Genomic DNA, 15,628 nt, shown 5'->3' on the forward strand with positions numbered 1-15,628 from the left:
TTTTAATGGTTTTTATCTGCTCTACCTTTGAATCCTTCCACAGGAAGGAAATATTGTCACTAGTGATGTGACTGTATTTGCCAACTTCACCTGATAATTTTGCTATAAATTCCTCATCTTCTGAATTAGAAAAACACCTTTCTTTTTACCTCTAAAATATTAATTTTTCTGCTATGATACTGCTTTCATCTCACTTGGCATTATGGTTTTCTTTGAAGGGTTACAACAAAGCAAAAGCCTACATTGCTACCCAGGGACCTTTAAAGTCTACCTTTGAAGATTTCTGGAGGATGATTTGGGAACAAAATACAGGAATCATTGTCATGATCACGAACCTTGTTGAAAAAGGAAGAGTAAGAGATTTTCTCATTTGTTAGCAGTTGCTCCTTAACACTTCCCCAGATCACCTGGGCAGAATTTGTTTAAAATGGCTTGGGGTGATATGTACTGATGCATAACACATAAGTAACACAACACAGGGACACACACTGCGCCATGATTTTTTTCAAAAAGCTCTAGACATAAATACAAAGCAGCAGCTCAGGCCCTTACCCAACTCACCCAACTGTGTCTGTGTTCAGAGGAAATGCGATCAGTACTGGCCGACGGAGAACAGCGAGGAGTACGGCAACATCATCGTCACGCTCAAGAGCACAAACGTCCACGCCTGCTACACCGTGCGCCGCTTCACCATCAGGAACACCAAGATGAAAAAGGTGAGCCAAGCCTTCACTGCTCCCATCCAGGTGTCTTCTGGCTTGTGTAGGACGCAAGGCACACCAGAGCAAAACTCGGCGTTTGCATAGGCAGCCTGGAGAGGCAGGCGGGTGGGAAAGAAGTAAGTAAAGACAGGATTACAAGGAACCTGTTGCTAAGGTTTAGCCTGTATTTCTTTTTCTCAAGTGCACTGCAGCTTTGGTGTCCTTGTAATTGCTGTTATTACCTGTTCCCACATGTATTTTTCCTCAAACTCTGTCTCCACCCATCAGCAGGCAGAGCTGCAGGTTTCTTCTGTCAGAGTCCAGCACTTTCTCAGCTGAGCAAGCCAGAAGGGACTGACGATATTTTTATGCTTCTTTTCCCTCCTCTCTCTTGTCTCTGCGCCCCCTTCGTACCCAGGGTCAGAAGGGGAACCCCAAAGGGCGGCAGAACGAGAGGACTGTCATTCAGTACCACTACACCCAGTGGCCCGACATGGGCGTGCCCGAGTACGCCCTGCCCGTGCTCACCTTCGTCAGGAGATCCTCGGCAGCCAGAACCCCGGACATGGGACCAGTGGTGGTGCACTGCAGGTATGATGGCTGTGACAAACCACCCAAGGCAAGCACAGCTAGAGCACAGTGTGTGCTCTTCCGTGCCACCTAACACAAACACTGCAGGTTACTAACACAGGAGGAGTGTGTCAGCCCCATGGGGTGCAGTTAGACACGAGTTCTTCTTTGCCTATGTCTTAAAACAGCTCCAGTGCAAAAGCTTCCCAGCTGATGCAGGGTTTATGCAGGCTATAGCCATGATACTGAATTGCTGAACTGTACTGCACTGGCATTGGAAAGCTCCTTGGCCAAGGCTTGTTTGTAGCCTCCCAGTTCAGTGCATGGACAGGGCAGGATCACCTCTGCTGGGAACCAACAGTGTGGATACATGGCACCTGGGAATGCAATTGCCAATGAACCACACTCACCCTCACCAGCACTTGCAGTTACAGCAATAGATCAGTCAATATACTAGTTCAGGGATGTGGTCTTCATCACTGTGTGTGAGGGGGCTGCACAGCACTATATCAAAGAGGAGAAGATGATGGGGGTTACAGCTCCTTCCTGAGCAGAAATGGAGAATCTCTGAAGAGCTCCCCTCTCTCTTGGGCCCAGGACTGCCCTTGTTCACTGTAAGGAGTTCTGGCTCCACAGGATTAATCCCCTTTTATACCTCCCCATAGGGCGGGTACCACTTTCATTTCCAGCTCCACTTTTCAGCTTAAGTTTACCTCAAGGCTGAAGCCAGCCAGAGCCATCTCACAGCCTGGAGTGACCTTGGCAATCCAGCATAGCAGCAGCTTGGCAAAGGATGGACCTCTGAATGGCTTCATCCAGCCAACACCAGTAACTGCAGCAGTGGAAACAGGAGCCAAGTGTGAACAGCCAGAGTGTGAAAGTCCAGGACCACAGCAGCCTTATCCTCATGCTGCTGGCACAGGTGTGATGGCTTGTATTGTGTTCAGCCTCATCTTGAAGCACAGAAATACCCACAGAAGGGAGGAATTATATACCTGGTAATATTTCCAGAAACCCAAAATATTTTGCTGGGAAACTTTAATGGTTGAAGCTAGGAGGAAAATGGAAGCCCATGAACAGGAATATGTGAATATCTGCTCAGCTCTGTTCTAGCTGCTTCTGCATTTGCTTTCATCTGGCTGTATTTCATGGGTTTCTCTTATGTTCTCTGTAGTGCTGGTGTTGGCAGAACTGGTACCTACATTGTGATAGACAGTATGCTGCAGCAGATAAAAGACAAAAGCACAGTTAATGTCCTGGGTTTCCTGAAACATATCAGGACACAGCGCAACTACCTCGTCCAGACAGAGGTAAAAAATTCAGTGGGGTTGAATTTAAAGCCTTGTTCAGTTTTGCATTGTAATCAAAAAGAGAATAGATTTTTCCAATTACATCCCTCTAAAAATTGAATATGTTACTGATATTTTTCTGCACTGTCTTTTTCTAGACCAGAAACTTCAGATTTTGTTTTTGACTTATTCAGAGTTGTATGTACTACAATTAAAAATACTTATTCTGAATTTGGCAGTATTTGCATGAGTGGCTTGTTTTGAAAACCCTTTCCTTTAGTGTGCACTTCTCCTCAGACAAAGACATCTGTTTAGGTTATTTCAAATGTCCACCTGACATGCTGATATTTTTCTAGGAGCAGTACATTTTTATTCATGATGCCTTGTTGGAAGCCATCCTTGGGAAGGAGACTGAAGTGTCTGCAAACCAGCTGCATAGTTATGTTAACAGCATCCTCATTCCTGGCATAGGAGGGAAGACACGGCTAGAAAAACAGTTTAAGGTAAGTCTTAATCACTGCCATCCAGAGGGACCTAATTTTCCTACCCTCTTTTATATGGCCTGTCTTCCCTGTCTGTTGTCATGGCTAAGGAACCAAACCAGAAAACTTGATCAGCACAGCACAACATCTTGAGAAGTTCAGTCCTGTACAATCCTAGCTTCACTGCTGGAAATCAGTGCTGATGCTCTTCAGTCAGAGGTGAGAAGAGGGACATGAACACTGTTTTGGACCGTGTTGCTGGTCTCCCTGTTCCCAAGGGGCCTTGGATATTCCCAAGACTGTGGTTAGCTTGGCTGGAAGTCTTCCTCAAAAACCGTGGCTCTCATGCATACAAATATGGGGAAAGACAAGAGATAAGGTTCTTTGCACCACCTACTATTTCATCAGTGTAGATAAGGAATTACAAATGTTTTAAGACCAGGAAACACAATATGCCTTTCTCATTGCTAATCATGATGCTTGTTGTGTTTCCTGCTATGACATAGCTGCTTCCTTCCTGGCCAAAGTAATTTCTTTTTCCCGGATCTCTTACTTGAAACCTATGATTTTCTGACTGCACTTTATTTGAATACATTATAAAATATTTTGTGAGAGTTTGTATCATAAGGAGAAACATGACATCTGTTTTCATAGCGAAACACACTCAGTTAATAACTACCCAAAAACTACCCAAGGAACTGAAGCTGTTAAATTACACCAGGTGCAAAGCTATTGAAAAAATGAATCTGAATTCACTTGTAGGAATCTCAGTATTTCTCCATCACTCAAGACATTCCGGATGCTTAATTACTAAATTAAAGAAACAAGTGCAAGAGCATGCACGCCCACACAAAATGCAGGAGGAGGCAAAGATTTGTTATTTTAAAAAGTGTTGCACTTTTACAAACAATTCTAGATTATATGTATAAATTGCATGTTTTCTGATGACTCGTGCCAAAGTTTAAAAACCCTAAGTGCCATTTTCAGAAATTACTTTCTCTGACAGCATTGCACAGTTATTTAGAATCCCCATAACTTCTAATGTGGCTTATGCCAGTGCACAGATGAGTTGAGTGCTATCTTGTTTAGAGTGCATTTCAAACTGGGATGTGACCAGCAACAATTATTAGATCTTTCTCTTGTTTCTGCTGCTGCCACAGAGCTGGAAGAAAATAACCTGTGCTCATGCCCCAGTCGAACAATTTACATTCAACCATCTTAGAGTGAAATGACGCTGAGTAACGAGGTGTGAGTGCAGGAGATGTGAAAGCCACCTTTACTCTCTTTGCTCTGGCAGAGTTTCCCCATGTACTGGGGGAGTATTCAAATACAAATCTGCCTTTCTTTGTGCCTCTAGGCAGCCCAGAATGAGCATGGCAGACCAGAGAATGTAGCCCATGGCCTCAGATCTCAGATGCCAGTGTGGTGGGTTCCCCAAAGGCTTGGCAGAAAAAGACATTCTGCAAGAATGACCTGGCTATTATTTTAGGGAAGAAAAAAAAAAAACCAAAAACAAAAACAACGACAAAAAAAATTAAAGTTTTGTTGTTCTATTTTGCTAGCTTGTATTCCTCAAGACCTGCTTCTGACTAAACATATCTGAAATTCTGTGAAATATATTCTCAAAGATAACGAAATGTAGTGTTCTGTGAAAATACATTTTGATGGAACTTCATATGCAGGATGTTGCAAAGCTGAGAGCTCCAGAGATCTTTTTATCTATTAAAGATGTTGTATGAAAAGGATGATTTCCATTGGAAACTTGAGTACTTTAAACAAGTTTTAACAATGCAGTGTATTCTTCTACTAATGCATCTTCACAGGAGTTAGCAAAGAAACCTCCTCTCTTCATTTAGAGTGCTCTGAGGGCTGACTTACTACTTTATTCTCTTTCAGCTGGTTACACAGTGTAATGCAAAATACGTGGAATGCTTCAGTGCTCAGAAAGACTGCAACAAAGAGAAGAACAGGAACTCATCAGTTGTGCCATGTAAGTTCACATCTTCAGTTTGATTACTGCCTAGCATAACTTTTTGTACCAATTTCTCCTGGTGTTATGCATGAAAAGACATAGCCACAAGGAAGGGGGAATGTAATCTTTTGTTCAGCCCAAGCTGTCTTGTCTCTCAGTATTACCCTGATGAAACTGAACAAAAGGAAATAGTTGCAGTGTCAGCCAGATATACTGTCCAAGTGAAATGTTAATTTGAAGTGCTTAAGAATTTGAATAATTAGGTAGGGGATAAATCTATGGAATACTGAGAGATTACTTTGACACCAGCAGCTCCCTGCTCTGGGAGATTTCCCAGAGTGATTTGCACCATTTGTTTGTAATTCAGCTACTGCACTTGGTTTCTCTGTGTGAGCCACCCCAGATTTAAGGATATTTAGTGACCAAGGACACAGTTTCACAGTCATTAAAATGGAATCTGTGCATGGCTGTCAAGCAATATGAACTTGCACCAGTCCAAGCACGGGCACAATGTCATCCTCATCACATAACCCAGAGGACAGGACACAGAGGACAGATGATAGCCAAGCTAGCACAGAGTAATAGTGGCACAGATACAGTCCATCATGAAGTTTGTTAATAAAAAGGGAAGTCATAGAATACATCTTAAAAACAGATGGGAACACGCTAAAAATAGGTTGTTTGATTTGGCCCTTTGTGTCATGCAGCTGCACTGATTTCAGTTTGGCTTTTGGGGGCTGTCAGAGAGTTTGAGGGTGATGTTGAACCCCGCTCTCAAACACAGGGAAGCGTGGATCTGCAGAAGAGCACACACTTCTGGGAGGTTCCCCGTTAGGGAAGATGTTTGTCTCTGGAGGTTCTCTCACCCTGTGAGAGATGGCAGTGCTACAGAGTGGTAGGGAAAACAAAATAAATCAGCTGGGTTTGTATGCTGCTGGAGACAAATGGAACACTACACACAAGAATTACCCGAAATCCCCTGTTATCACTACATATACTGTTATTTGGTAATTCAGCCTGCTGTGAAAATCTTTGCTATAGTAAAATTTGATTCCTGAAATTACTTTGTCCTTGTGGGAATATTGTGCAACATTCTCTTTTATATCCTGTGTTAGCAGGCAGTGCTTTAATGCAGTTAAAGTGCTGGCCTGCTCCTGTGGGAGATGGGAGCTGCACACTGTTTGCTTTGTTAACGGCTGAGAAATTCTTACTTTCTGCATTGTGCCATGATCAGACTTTGATCTTTTTTTTTTCCTCTGTGTTTTTTTTTTTTTCCTTAATGTTATAGCTGAGCGTGCTAGAGTGGGCTTGGCACCACTGCCTGGAATGAAGGGAACAGATTACATTAATGCCTCTTATATCATGGTGAGGAAGCCAACACCTAATTACAAAGTAAAATCAGTTCTAAGGTGCTAAATACCAGATGCCTGTAATTGTCTTAATTCTGTATGTAATGGCTGTGTATTAACAGATGAGATTTTAACACCTTCCCCATAATGTAAAGATATTAACCATGTTTTATTAAAGATTCTTGCCTAAAAAAATTAATTACAAGGTGCATTTAGATGGAATGTGTATTTCTGTGAGATACAGTCAAATAGATACTGGGATTTAAAGTAAATTAAAGCAGTAGAGACTCTGTAGAATTTAAACGGAGTTAAGAAAATACAGTCTGTGTGAAAATATTGTGGTGTAAAATGAAATAGGGTCATTACGTGTCCCCAGAAATTAAATCACTGCTTTAAAAATATGGGAAGCAGTAAGTAACTGTGTGTTTGTTTTGCTGCCAAAGGGCTACTACAGGAGTAACGAGTTCATCATAACCCAACATCCACTGCCACATACAACTAAAGATTTCTGGCGAATGATTTGGGACCACAATGCACAGATCATTGTCATGCTGCCGGACAACCAGAGCCTGGTGAGTTGCCTGTGTCTCTCCCTGCGTGGTGCCACTGTCACAGCCCAGCTGGGCACAGCACAGGGTCATTCAGTTGCCTGCTGGGGCTGTGTTCTGGCCGAAAGCAAAGCCAATTTTTGAGCCACCTACTCAAACTTTGCCATAAGCTGGTTACAAAAAGATAAGTTCAATGATGTAGGGGCTGTTCTTTTGCTGTCGCCTTCTGCACTCACCCATGGACATCAGGGCTGGAGGGACTTCAGTGCTCACAGATAGCACAGCACACCAGTGCTGTCAGCATCTGCAAGGCTCCTGAGGGCTGCCTGGCAGGATGCAAGCACTGAGGGTATGGAGAGGCTGGGCTTACAGGTAAGGACTTGGAGAGGAGCAGAAATGCAAGGTAGGGACAGGAGGACAATTGCTTGTTTGCCTGTGAGCTTAAACATCAGGCCATGCAAGACTATTACTGTGCAAGGCTGCACATGCCATTTTTAATGAAAGTAAAAAGCAAACAAATATGTTAATTTAAGTGGAAATAATGAGTCAGAAAGAGTGATAGAATAAGGAGACACAGGTGAAGTGCTAATCACTACGTCCAGATTTACTAGCATGTCTCAAGAGGGTGTGTTGAAAAGGATTAGGAACTAATCGGTTCGTTTTTTCATGCACGCATCACTGAGGTGAATAGACAATTGTAGCTGAAAGTGGAAGAGAAACCGCCTTCATTACAGCAGGAAAATAGCAGTCATGAGGGGCTACTAAAGAGGCAGCAGTCAATATGCTGCTTGTGTGTGGGGATGAAAGGGAGTGCAGCACTGCAAGGAGTGCTCAGAGACATTCGATCGGATCAGAGAGTGCTTATGAAATGAAAATATGTCAGGTGGAAATGAAGAGGCTGATCTTGTCTTCACATGTACATGAAATAGCTCTGCAGAACCACAGTGATCAAAGGGTAAAGGAAGAATGATGGGCTCAGCCACAGTGCTTTCACCTTCACCATTCCCGGGGTGGAGGTGGCCAGGAAGGCAGTGGCATCTGGCCTTGGCTCAGTGGTCAGTGTGCAATGTTTTGGCTGGCAAGAAGGGCTGGCACAGGATTCAGGCAGCACCAAGGATGTGCAATGCCAAAGGACAAGGCAGTAATGGAAGGCACCTGCTGCATGAGGACCTGTCAGGTGCGGGACAGGTCCCTTGCCTGGCCCTCGGCCATATTACTCTGCTTCCCAGTACTTCTGCTTATCATTTTCAGAATAAACACTGACAGCACAAATCTCAACAGCATCATGTGTATCAGAGCTGCAGACCCACAGAAATACACCTGGTTTAACAGGGATGTGCAAGGCCACGACAGGATGACATCAGTTCATAGTTCATGTTCACTCATGAGGGAAAGATGGGATGTCCAGAGACATGGGTTTGTGCATGTGGCCAGGGCAACTTCGGTGCTCATTCTGCAAGGACATAGACCTTTGAAGCCAGGAGAAGAAACAGACTTTGCACGTAGGTGGTGACAGACCATAATTTCCTTTCTCTGCAGCACATTAGGAATTCACAGTTATTTTTTAAATAAGGGCTTTGACAGCTGTTTTAAAGAACAGTTTTGAATTACATCCTGCCAGTCAGGCTACTTCAGCACTGAACTTCTTCCAGCCTTCCCAGTCTCACTGAGGTTTTACAGTGTCCCTTCAGTAGAACTTGGGAGAACAAGGGAGAACTTGCATTAAGTTCAGCCAGTGTTTCTTTCAAGGCTAAGAATATTTGGGTTTTTCTCTTCCTCTTCACTCCTCTGCTCACTCCTAAAAATTCAAGCCCTACATAAGTATCCATCAATCTTCTACCTAGGCCTGATCCACAGACCTTGAGTTTTGGATTAGACCACAATAAACACAAATTTAAAATAACAAGTCATTAATTTTTAAAGGTCAATGAGATTTTCTAAACAAATATCTGACTTTCAAACAAAACTGTGTAGGCAGGAGGTCACAAAGCCTGGGATACAATACAAAGGTTAAGTATGAGTGAGCTAAGATAACCATTTCCCTGTGAAACCAATTAAAAAACAGATGTTACCTGTTTGAACACACAAAGGGAGGATCTGGCAGGTTTACTGCCTACTGTAACAGTAAATTTGTTTTAGACAGAAGTGTTTTTTAAAGGTCAGTTCCTGATCATCTCTATTTACCAAAGCAATTTTTTGATCCACTGGATTTTTCAGTTGCACAAAGGTATCTGAAAGGCTGCAGTAGTGTGTTCTTTCATTTCTCCAGGCAGAAGATGAGTTTGTGTACTGGCCAAGTCGTGAGGAATCCATGAACTGTGAGGCCTTTACTGTGACCCTTATCAGCAAAGACAGACTGTGCCTCTCTAATGAAGAGCAAATTATCATCCATGACTTTATCCTTGAAGCTACCCAGGTAAAGTAAACCTTCAAATGTGAGTCTTTGCTTTGCACCAAAATTATACTGATGTTATTTAAATGCAGAAGAAGAAGAGTTCAGAAGATTTTTGAAAAGGAATTACTTGTAAATGCATGTGGATGCATGTTTCTCTCAGGGGAAAGGTATTCTCATTGGCTCCTTCTCCCTCTCACATCTTCTCCTTCCAGGTAGATTCCTCTAGCCAGTAAGGCTAGTATTAACTGTCTGTCTTGCTTGAAAGTGATTTTACCAAGGTGTATTGTCTTATTTCTGCTTACAAATGTCAGCATTTATAGTTTAATTGTTTGGGAGTCTTAACTAATCATAAAAATGTTAGCATGATTGTTTTGAACTATAAACCTGCTTCTAGTTTGTTATCTGGATGGCAGCAGGACTTTGCTGCAAGACATTTGTTTTTGCAAATTTAAATTTGCAAATTTGCAATTTGTTTAAATTTGACTTGGTTGCTCTTGTTTGACTTTTGAGCCATAAGGACTCTGAGAGAGGTTTGATATGAGCCCTGAATTCAAATACAAAATCTTGTATTGATTAAACCTTTTGTCAAACTTGCATTATTTTAGGGAGCTCACTGTTACAGAGATGCTGGAGCTGTGTGTCCTCTTTCTGTGTAAACTGTTTGGAAGAAGAAAGTTTCCCTCCAGTTTGCAGTGAAGCTCTTTCCTCTCTGTCCCTGGGGTGGATGCCTGTGAAGTGGAGGAAGCTAATGCCAGGCTGGTTTGTCATTGCAGGATGACTACGTTCTGGAAGTCCGCCACTTTCAGTGTCCCAAATGGCCAAACCCTGACGCTCCCATAAGCAGTACCTTTGAACTTATCAATGTAATCAAGGAAGAGGCCTTAACAAGGGATGGCCCCACCATAGTTCATGATGAGTATGTCATCACTTTTCTCCCATTTATGTGCAGATTGTACACTCAGCTGAAAGACACTTGTTAGGACTGATGTCCATTCCTGCATGGAGTAGGTGGGGTTTAGTAGTCCAGGGAACAGATTAAGAATATTTAAACTTCCAAGGATGAGTTTTCAGTTGGCATTTGAGGCCAAGTACATTTTGCTTAGTGTAGTTTTTGTGTCTGCTATAATCTCAGGAGGTGAGGCTGTTTGCTTTGCAAGCATTTTGGGTTTTTCTGCTCCTAGAAGAATCCCAAGCAAATCCTACAACCTGCTTCAGAGCCCAGCAGAGCTTTGCTGTAGATAAGGCTCTAAGCAGCCTAAAGTGGGCTGATGGAACTAAGTTTCAAAAGAGCCCAGGCTTCTGTCTAACAGCTCAGGTTTCATGTGCCATGTAAGACAGAACAAGCTCGGCTCAGTTGTGTCTCATGATGAGCAGCGGAACTACCTTGTGACAAAGGGCCCCGGTCTTCTAAAAGCAGATTAATTCTTTCTCCTTTAGCTTCCCAAAAAATATTCCAAGAGACCCATACAGTGCCAAGTGGGAGTGAGGGGGCCCACTGACTCCAGGCCAGCATGCCCCAACACTTGCCTCTTTTGTAGCACAGTGGCAAGCATTGTCTCACCAGCTATGCTTGAACACCCAGATATAAAGAGTGCTAAATACTGTATTGTATATGATAATTGCACACATTGTGGAGCTGCAGAATACCATTATAGTGAGGCTGGAGCCTGGGTCTGACCTGATTTCCTTGGAGGGACAGTTTCCTGGTGGGCAGATCACTTCCTGGAGTCATTCTGTGCTTAAAATCCCAACTTCTGACAGTGCTCATGTTGTCCTAAGAGCAAGCACCAAGCCAGCACAAACACCTGCTCCACCTGCAGCCTGTTAGATTTTGCCACTGCCACGAAACAGAATCAGTGGGAAGGTCTTGGGAATCTTTGCAAAAGCCTCACTACCACGCTCTGGTGTGTCAGTGGTCAGAGCAGGCACTGTGCTGGTGTCCCAGGAGGAGGTTCATATCCACCGGTGCTGCCGGAGCTCTCCCTGCACATCCACGTGTCGCCACTGCAACAGGTTTTTCCCAACTGACTCCTGCAAATGGTGCCTTGGGCTGCAGCAAGTAGTTTTTCTCCCACCACCTCCTCCTGCCTTGCTTATGCAGACTTTAAGCTCTGTTGCCTTTCACCAGCACTGATTAATTCCAGGCTGGTTTTAATATTCATGCTTTGGGTAGTCTGAAGTGAAGTTTTGCTGCTCTTGCAGTATTTAAGATTATGTTTTACAAAATTAGAAACATTATTGATTTAGGCATTTCATTTCTAGATGAAAAAAAGAAAATCAAAATTGCATTCCAAGCAATGCTGAATCATTCTTTCTGTACATTGCTTTTTTGGTTTATTTGTCATATTCAATGATTTTATCTTTATGCCTAATACATAATGTGGATTCTGCTTTTAATTGGAGTCTAAGGAAATGTAGCAGAAAATGAAAATTTCCCTTTGCTACATGCAACAACTATATCACATAATCTACTAATAATTACAACTGCAGATTAATTCCAAATATATGAATATGCAGATAACTAAATTTATGTGGTATTTAGGAAGTACATGGTGGGATGAACTTGATAACACTTTTAAAAGTTCAGAAATTCCAACTGAGACAGTTGTCAAGATTTTTAAATGTAACTGCCCAAGTGTAGGCAACTATGTACAGATCTGCTGCATAATTTTCTGCAAGAAAAGTCTTCAGATTGTTGAGATCTGGAAGTTATCAGCCTGTGTGAAAATGATGCCATTACACCCTCAAAGGGTTTTAGTTGTGTCAAGTACATGCACTGGGCACTTTGTCCACTGTCCCTGTAGATGAGTCACAGCCATCTGTATGGTGCTGCTTCTCCTCTAGACCTTACAGCCGATAGAGCACATCCATTGTGATCTGAGTTCTGTTTCCCATCTCTAGGTAAACTGAGTTTGAGTTTGCAAAAGTCATATAAAATTAAGTCAGCATATGTCTTGATTTCCATGGCAATGCTGTACAAATCCTAGTGGTAGTCTTGCAATACAAGATGGTATTGCAGCATTTGCTGATTATTTCAGTTTTCTATAAAGCTCTCCAAGTGGCTTAGAGAGCAGGTCAGCACTGATGACCCCATTTAGCAATGGGAACATTTAAACACAGACTTTCTCAAAGTCACAGAGTAGACCCATAGCACAGCCAGGACAGAATTTCAGTCTCCTGAGTACCAGGAGAGCAGAGGAGAGTGTAGAATCCGTTGTGTAGGATCCTTCATGATGTGCCTCACACCTGCACCTACAGCCTGAGCACACTCCCAGGCTTGCAGCAGTGAGGTTTCCACCTGACCAGTATCTCAAGGATATCTCAAGGACTGAGTCGTGATTCTGATGAATAACTGCTGCTTGGGATTTTATTTCATGACAACACAGCTCAACTCTTCAAAATCTGTAATGTCTCCTGGGTGCCTGGCTCAGGGATGTTGCCTTTACCGATGAATCAGACCTAGGAAAGACTTTGAGATGTGCCCCAATTACTTGTGAGCACCACAGAGCTGTGTTAGCTTTCTGCAATTGTCAGATGTGGAGGAAGAGGCAAAGTCTCATTTCTTTCTAATCACTCGTGTTTTACTTGAGCTTCCACTAATGAATTTAAAATACACTCCACTGTAATGCAGATGCTCTCAGCCCATGTGGTGTGGGAGAACTGATTTCAGTGTTACAGTGTTACAGTCTCCAGGCTGGGTATTTTGGAATGGCTCATATTCTGCTGCTGATACAGTTCTTTGTGTTGAATAGTGCAGATAACCTGAGGTTACTGGTTTACCATCATTTCTTCTATGAATTAAAATGTCAAAAAAATAGCCACTATAAAACAAGCTTTTAGTAAATACAAAGAGGAACTACAGTAATTAAATAAGGCTATAACAACACTTCCATGACTCTGTGTCAGTGCCCTGGTGTGTTTCTCAGTAACTCTTCATTTTGGTGTGGTTTTCCAGGTATGGAGCTGTGTCAGCAGGAACTCTGTGTGCCCTTACCACTCTGTCTCAGCAGCTGGAGAATGAAAATGCTGTCGATGTTTTCCAGGTGGCAAAGATGATAAATCTTATGCGGCCCGGAGTATTTACAGACATTGTAAGTCTCTAAATGGACTATAAATAGACAGTTTACAAGGTTTTAATCTGAGACCAAAAGCATGAACTAAAACATGCATTGTGTATGTTATCAAGCCTTACAGCATCTGCTGCCAAGCAGAATTTGCATTTGAACGTCTTTTGTGTAGTTGTCATTTTTTGTTAACCTCAAAGCCACACTGTAAGTCTCTGATTTGCACTTGAACTTATTTCTCATACTTTGGAGGGGAGCATCATACAGGCAAGTCCTAGCAGAGAAGCACCTTTCAGCTCGTCACCCATCTGCCTGCCAGCCCTGTGAGCTAAGCTGTGCCATGTCGATCTGGCACGTTGTGCTACAAAGGGATGCTCAGGGCAGGAGAAGCTGCAGGGCTGAGGCTCTTCCCTGAGTATCCAGCAAGAGCAGCCCCCTTACCTCAGTGTGTGTGGTACAAGGTTCTGACACCCAGGGAGTGACCTGGGGCTGACTGGTGGCCTCAGGTTTTGTCCTGCCCTCCTGAAGTGTTTAACAGTGTATCAGAAATAATATAATCTACCCAAAACTGGAGTTTGAGTTGACAAGGTTAAACTGGATGAACAGAGGTAATTGCTCTAAGTCTATTTCTTTGCTAAGTGTTTGCTTCTGGTAATGAATGCCCATGACCTTCCCTGGAAATGCCAAATTAAAGTGCCACTCATTTATGTACATTTAAAGGACTGAAATGACTTGTTCTTTCTTTTCCAGGAACAGTACCAGTTTCTTTATAAGGCAATGCTAAGCTTGGTCAGCACTAAGGAAAATGGAAATGGTCCCATGACACTGGACAAAAACGGTGCTGTGATGGCCAGTGACGAATCTGATCCTGCAGAAAGCATGGAGTCTCTTGTCTAATTGGAAACCTGAAAAGGCACTTAATTTGTAGAACTTCTGAAGACTGAGTGAACTTTTTTGAGGCCTTTTTTGCCAGACTCTAGGTTATACAATAACCCAATTACTTTTTTACACTGATAAAAGTTTTGATATTTATTTTTTGCCATTTTATGTCTTAATGGTATCCTACTGAGCATTTGCACCTCTGTTTATTTCACACAGTGAAACGCAATTTTATCTAGTTTGCACTATATGATCAGTGTTACTGCCTATAATATCCTAATACAAGACAAGCCCTGATGTGACATTCCATGACAACAAACATATGCTTTTTCTGTTTTGTTTAAATGCAGTGAAGTTTTGCTAACTACAGTGACCCTCAAATCTTAAATCTTGAATGCTAGGCCAGATGGATTCTTTCTACAACAGATACTGTACCCCTTAGTACCATATTTATTATTTAGTGATCATGTCAAAGTTTTGGTAATGGTGTTCTGCATTCCAGTGGAGTGGATGAGCAGTGTTCATCCTTTCTTGACAAAATGTGGCAGGTGATTATTAGCTACATTGAAGGTCTAACAGCCTTGTGGAGCTGAAACAATTATTTCTGTATTGTTTCAAATTGCTGTGTTGTACACTTACAGACCTGAGACTTGCTTCACATGGAATATATAAATTACATACAATATAATTATAAATTAGATGCAATTCATACGTGGGATGCGGTGATAAGTTTTGAATTTACAATTTCAAACGTTCCCCATGTGTTCAGAAAAATGTTGATTTTGGTTTTTAACCAGCCCTGTGATGGGAAAGTATTTTGGTTTTATTTTCATCGGAGCCAATACAGTGAGAAATCTACAACAACCCAAAATCAGACCAGTTTTCAGATATATTAAAGGTAGCAATATTTTACATTACTAAGCTATTCAATATTTTAAACACATCTAATTTCCTTACTATTTCTTGAATATGACCTCACACCTAATGGTATGTTACATGATGACAGGCGTTTCTTAATTTCATAACTGTTAGATGCCATTTTTACAGGTGTGTAATTTTCATACTTTAGTGCTAAAACATAAAGTACTGATCCATATTTACTGGTGAAGCAAACTAATAAAAAAACTACCTATAAAGTTACATTCTCCCTCTTTTTTTTTTGCCAGACTAATTCTTTAGCAAAAACCTAGTTTATTGTGTTTTCCCTCCCATACCAATAGAATAGTTTCCCCCAAATTATGTCAGTAATTATTGTTTGGAGCATTTAAGTTTACATCCTCACTGGCTCCCTCTTCCTTTGTATTTGGTTGCAATTCAACAAAGTTAATCCCTGTTTAACAGAAGAAGTAAGCACATGCTTAATTCTCCTGAAAAGTAAA

The 15,628-nt window shown here is 42.0% G+C and overlaps 1 protein-coding gene across 3 annotated transcripts in view; it reads left to right on the plus strand.

The window, feature by feature from the left end:
- The window catches only part of PTPRG (protein tyrosine phosphatase receptor type G), a 389,287-nt gene extending 373,898 nt beyond the window's left edge, over positions 1 to 15,389 (plus strand). For all 3 annotated transcript variants that reach the window (XM_068202110.1, XM_068202112.1, XM_068202111.1), the window contains 12 exons: positions 219 to 353; positions 582 to 716; positions 1,120 to 1,292; positions 2,446 to 2,581; positions 2,917 to 3,063; positions 4,939 to 5,032; positions 6,303 to 6,379; positions 6,807 to 6,935; positions 9,181 to 9,327; positions 10,080 to 10,222; positions 13,262 to 13,397; positions 14,121 to 15,389. In XM_068202110.1, coding sequence (XP_068058211.1) covers positions 219 to 353; positions 582 to 716; positions 1,120 to 1,292; positions 2,446 to 2,581; positions 2,917 to 3,063; positions 4,939 to 5,032; positions 6,303 to 6,379; positions 6,807 to 6,935; positions 9,181 to 9,327; positions 10,080 to 10,222; positions 13,262 to 13,397; positions 14,121 to 14,267 — 1,599 coding nt within the window. In that variant the 3' untranslated portion in view covers positions 14,268 to 15,389. The remainder of the gene's footprint in view (positions 1 to 218; positions 354 to 581; positions 717 to 1,119; positions 1,293 to 2,445; positions 2,582 to 2,916; positions 3,064 to 4,938; positions 5,033 to 6,302; positions 6,380 to 6,806; positions 6,936 to 9,180; positions 9,328 to 10,079; positions 10,223 to 13,261; positions 13,398 to 14,120) is intronic.
- Positions 15,390 to 15,628: the final 239 nt, after the last annotated feature.

The sequence above is a fragment of the Anomalospiza imberbis genome, chromosome 11 (genome assembly GCF_031753505.1).
Source record: "Anomalospiza imberbis isolate Cuckoo-Finch-1a 21T00152 chromosome 11, ASM3175350v1, whole genome shotgun sequence".
Classification (NCBI taxonomy): domain Eukaryota; kingdom Metazoa; phylum Chordata; class Aves; order Passeriformes; family Viduidae; genus Anomalospiza; species Anomalospiza imberbis.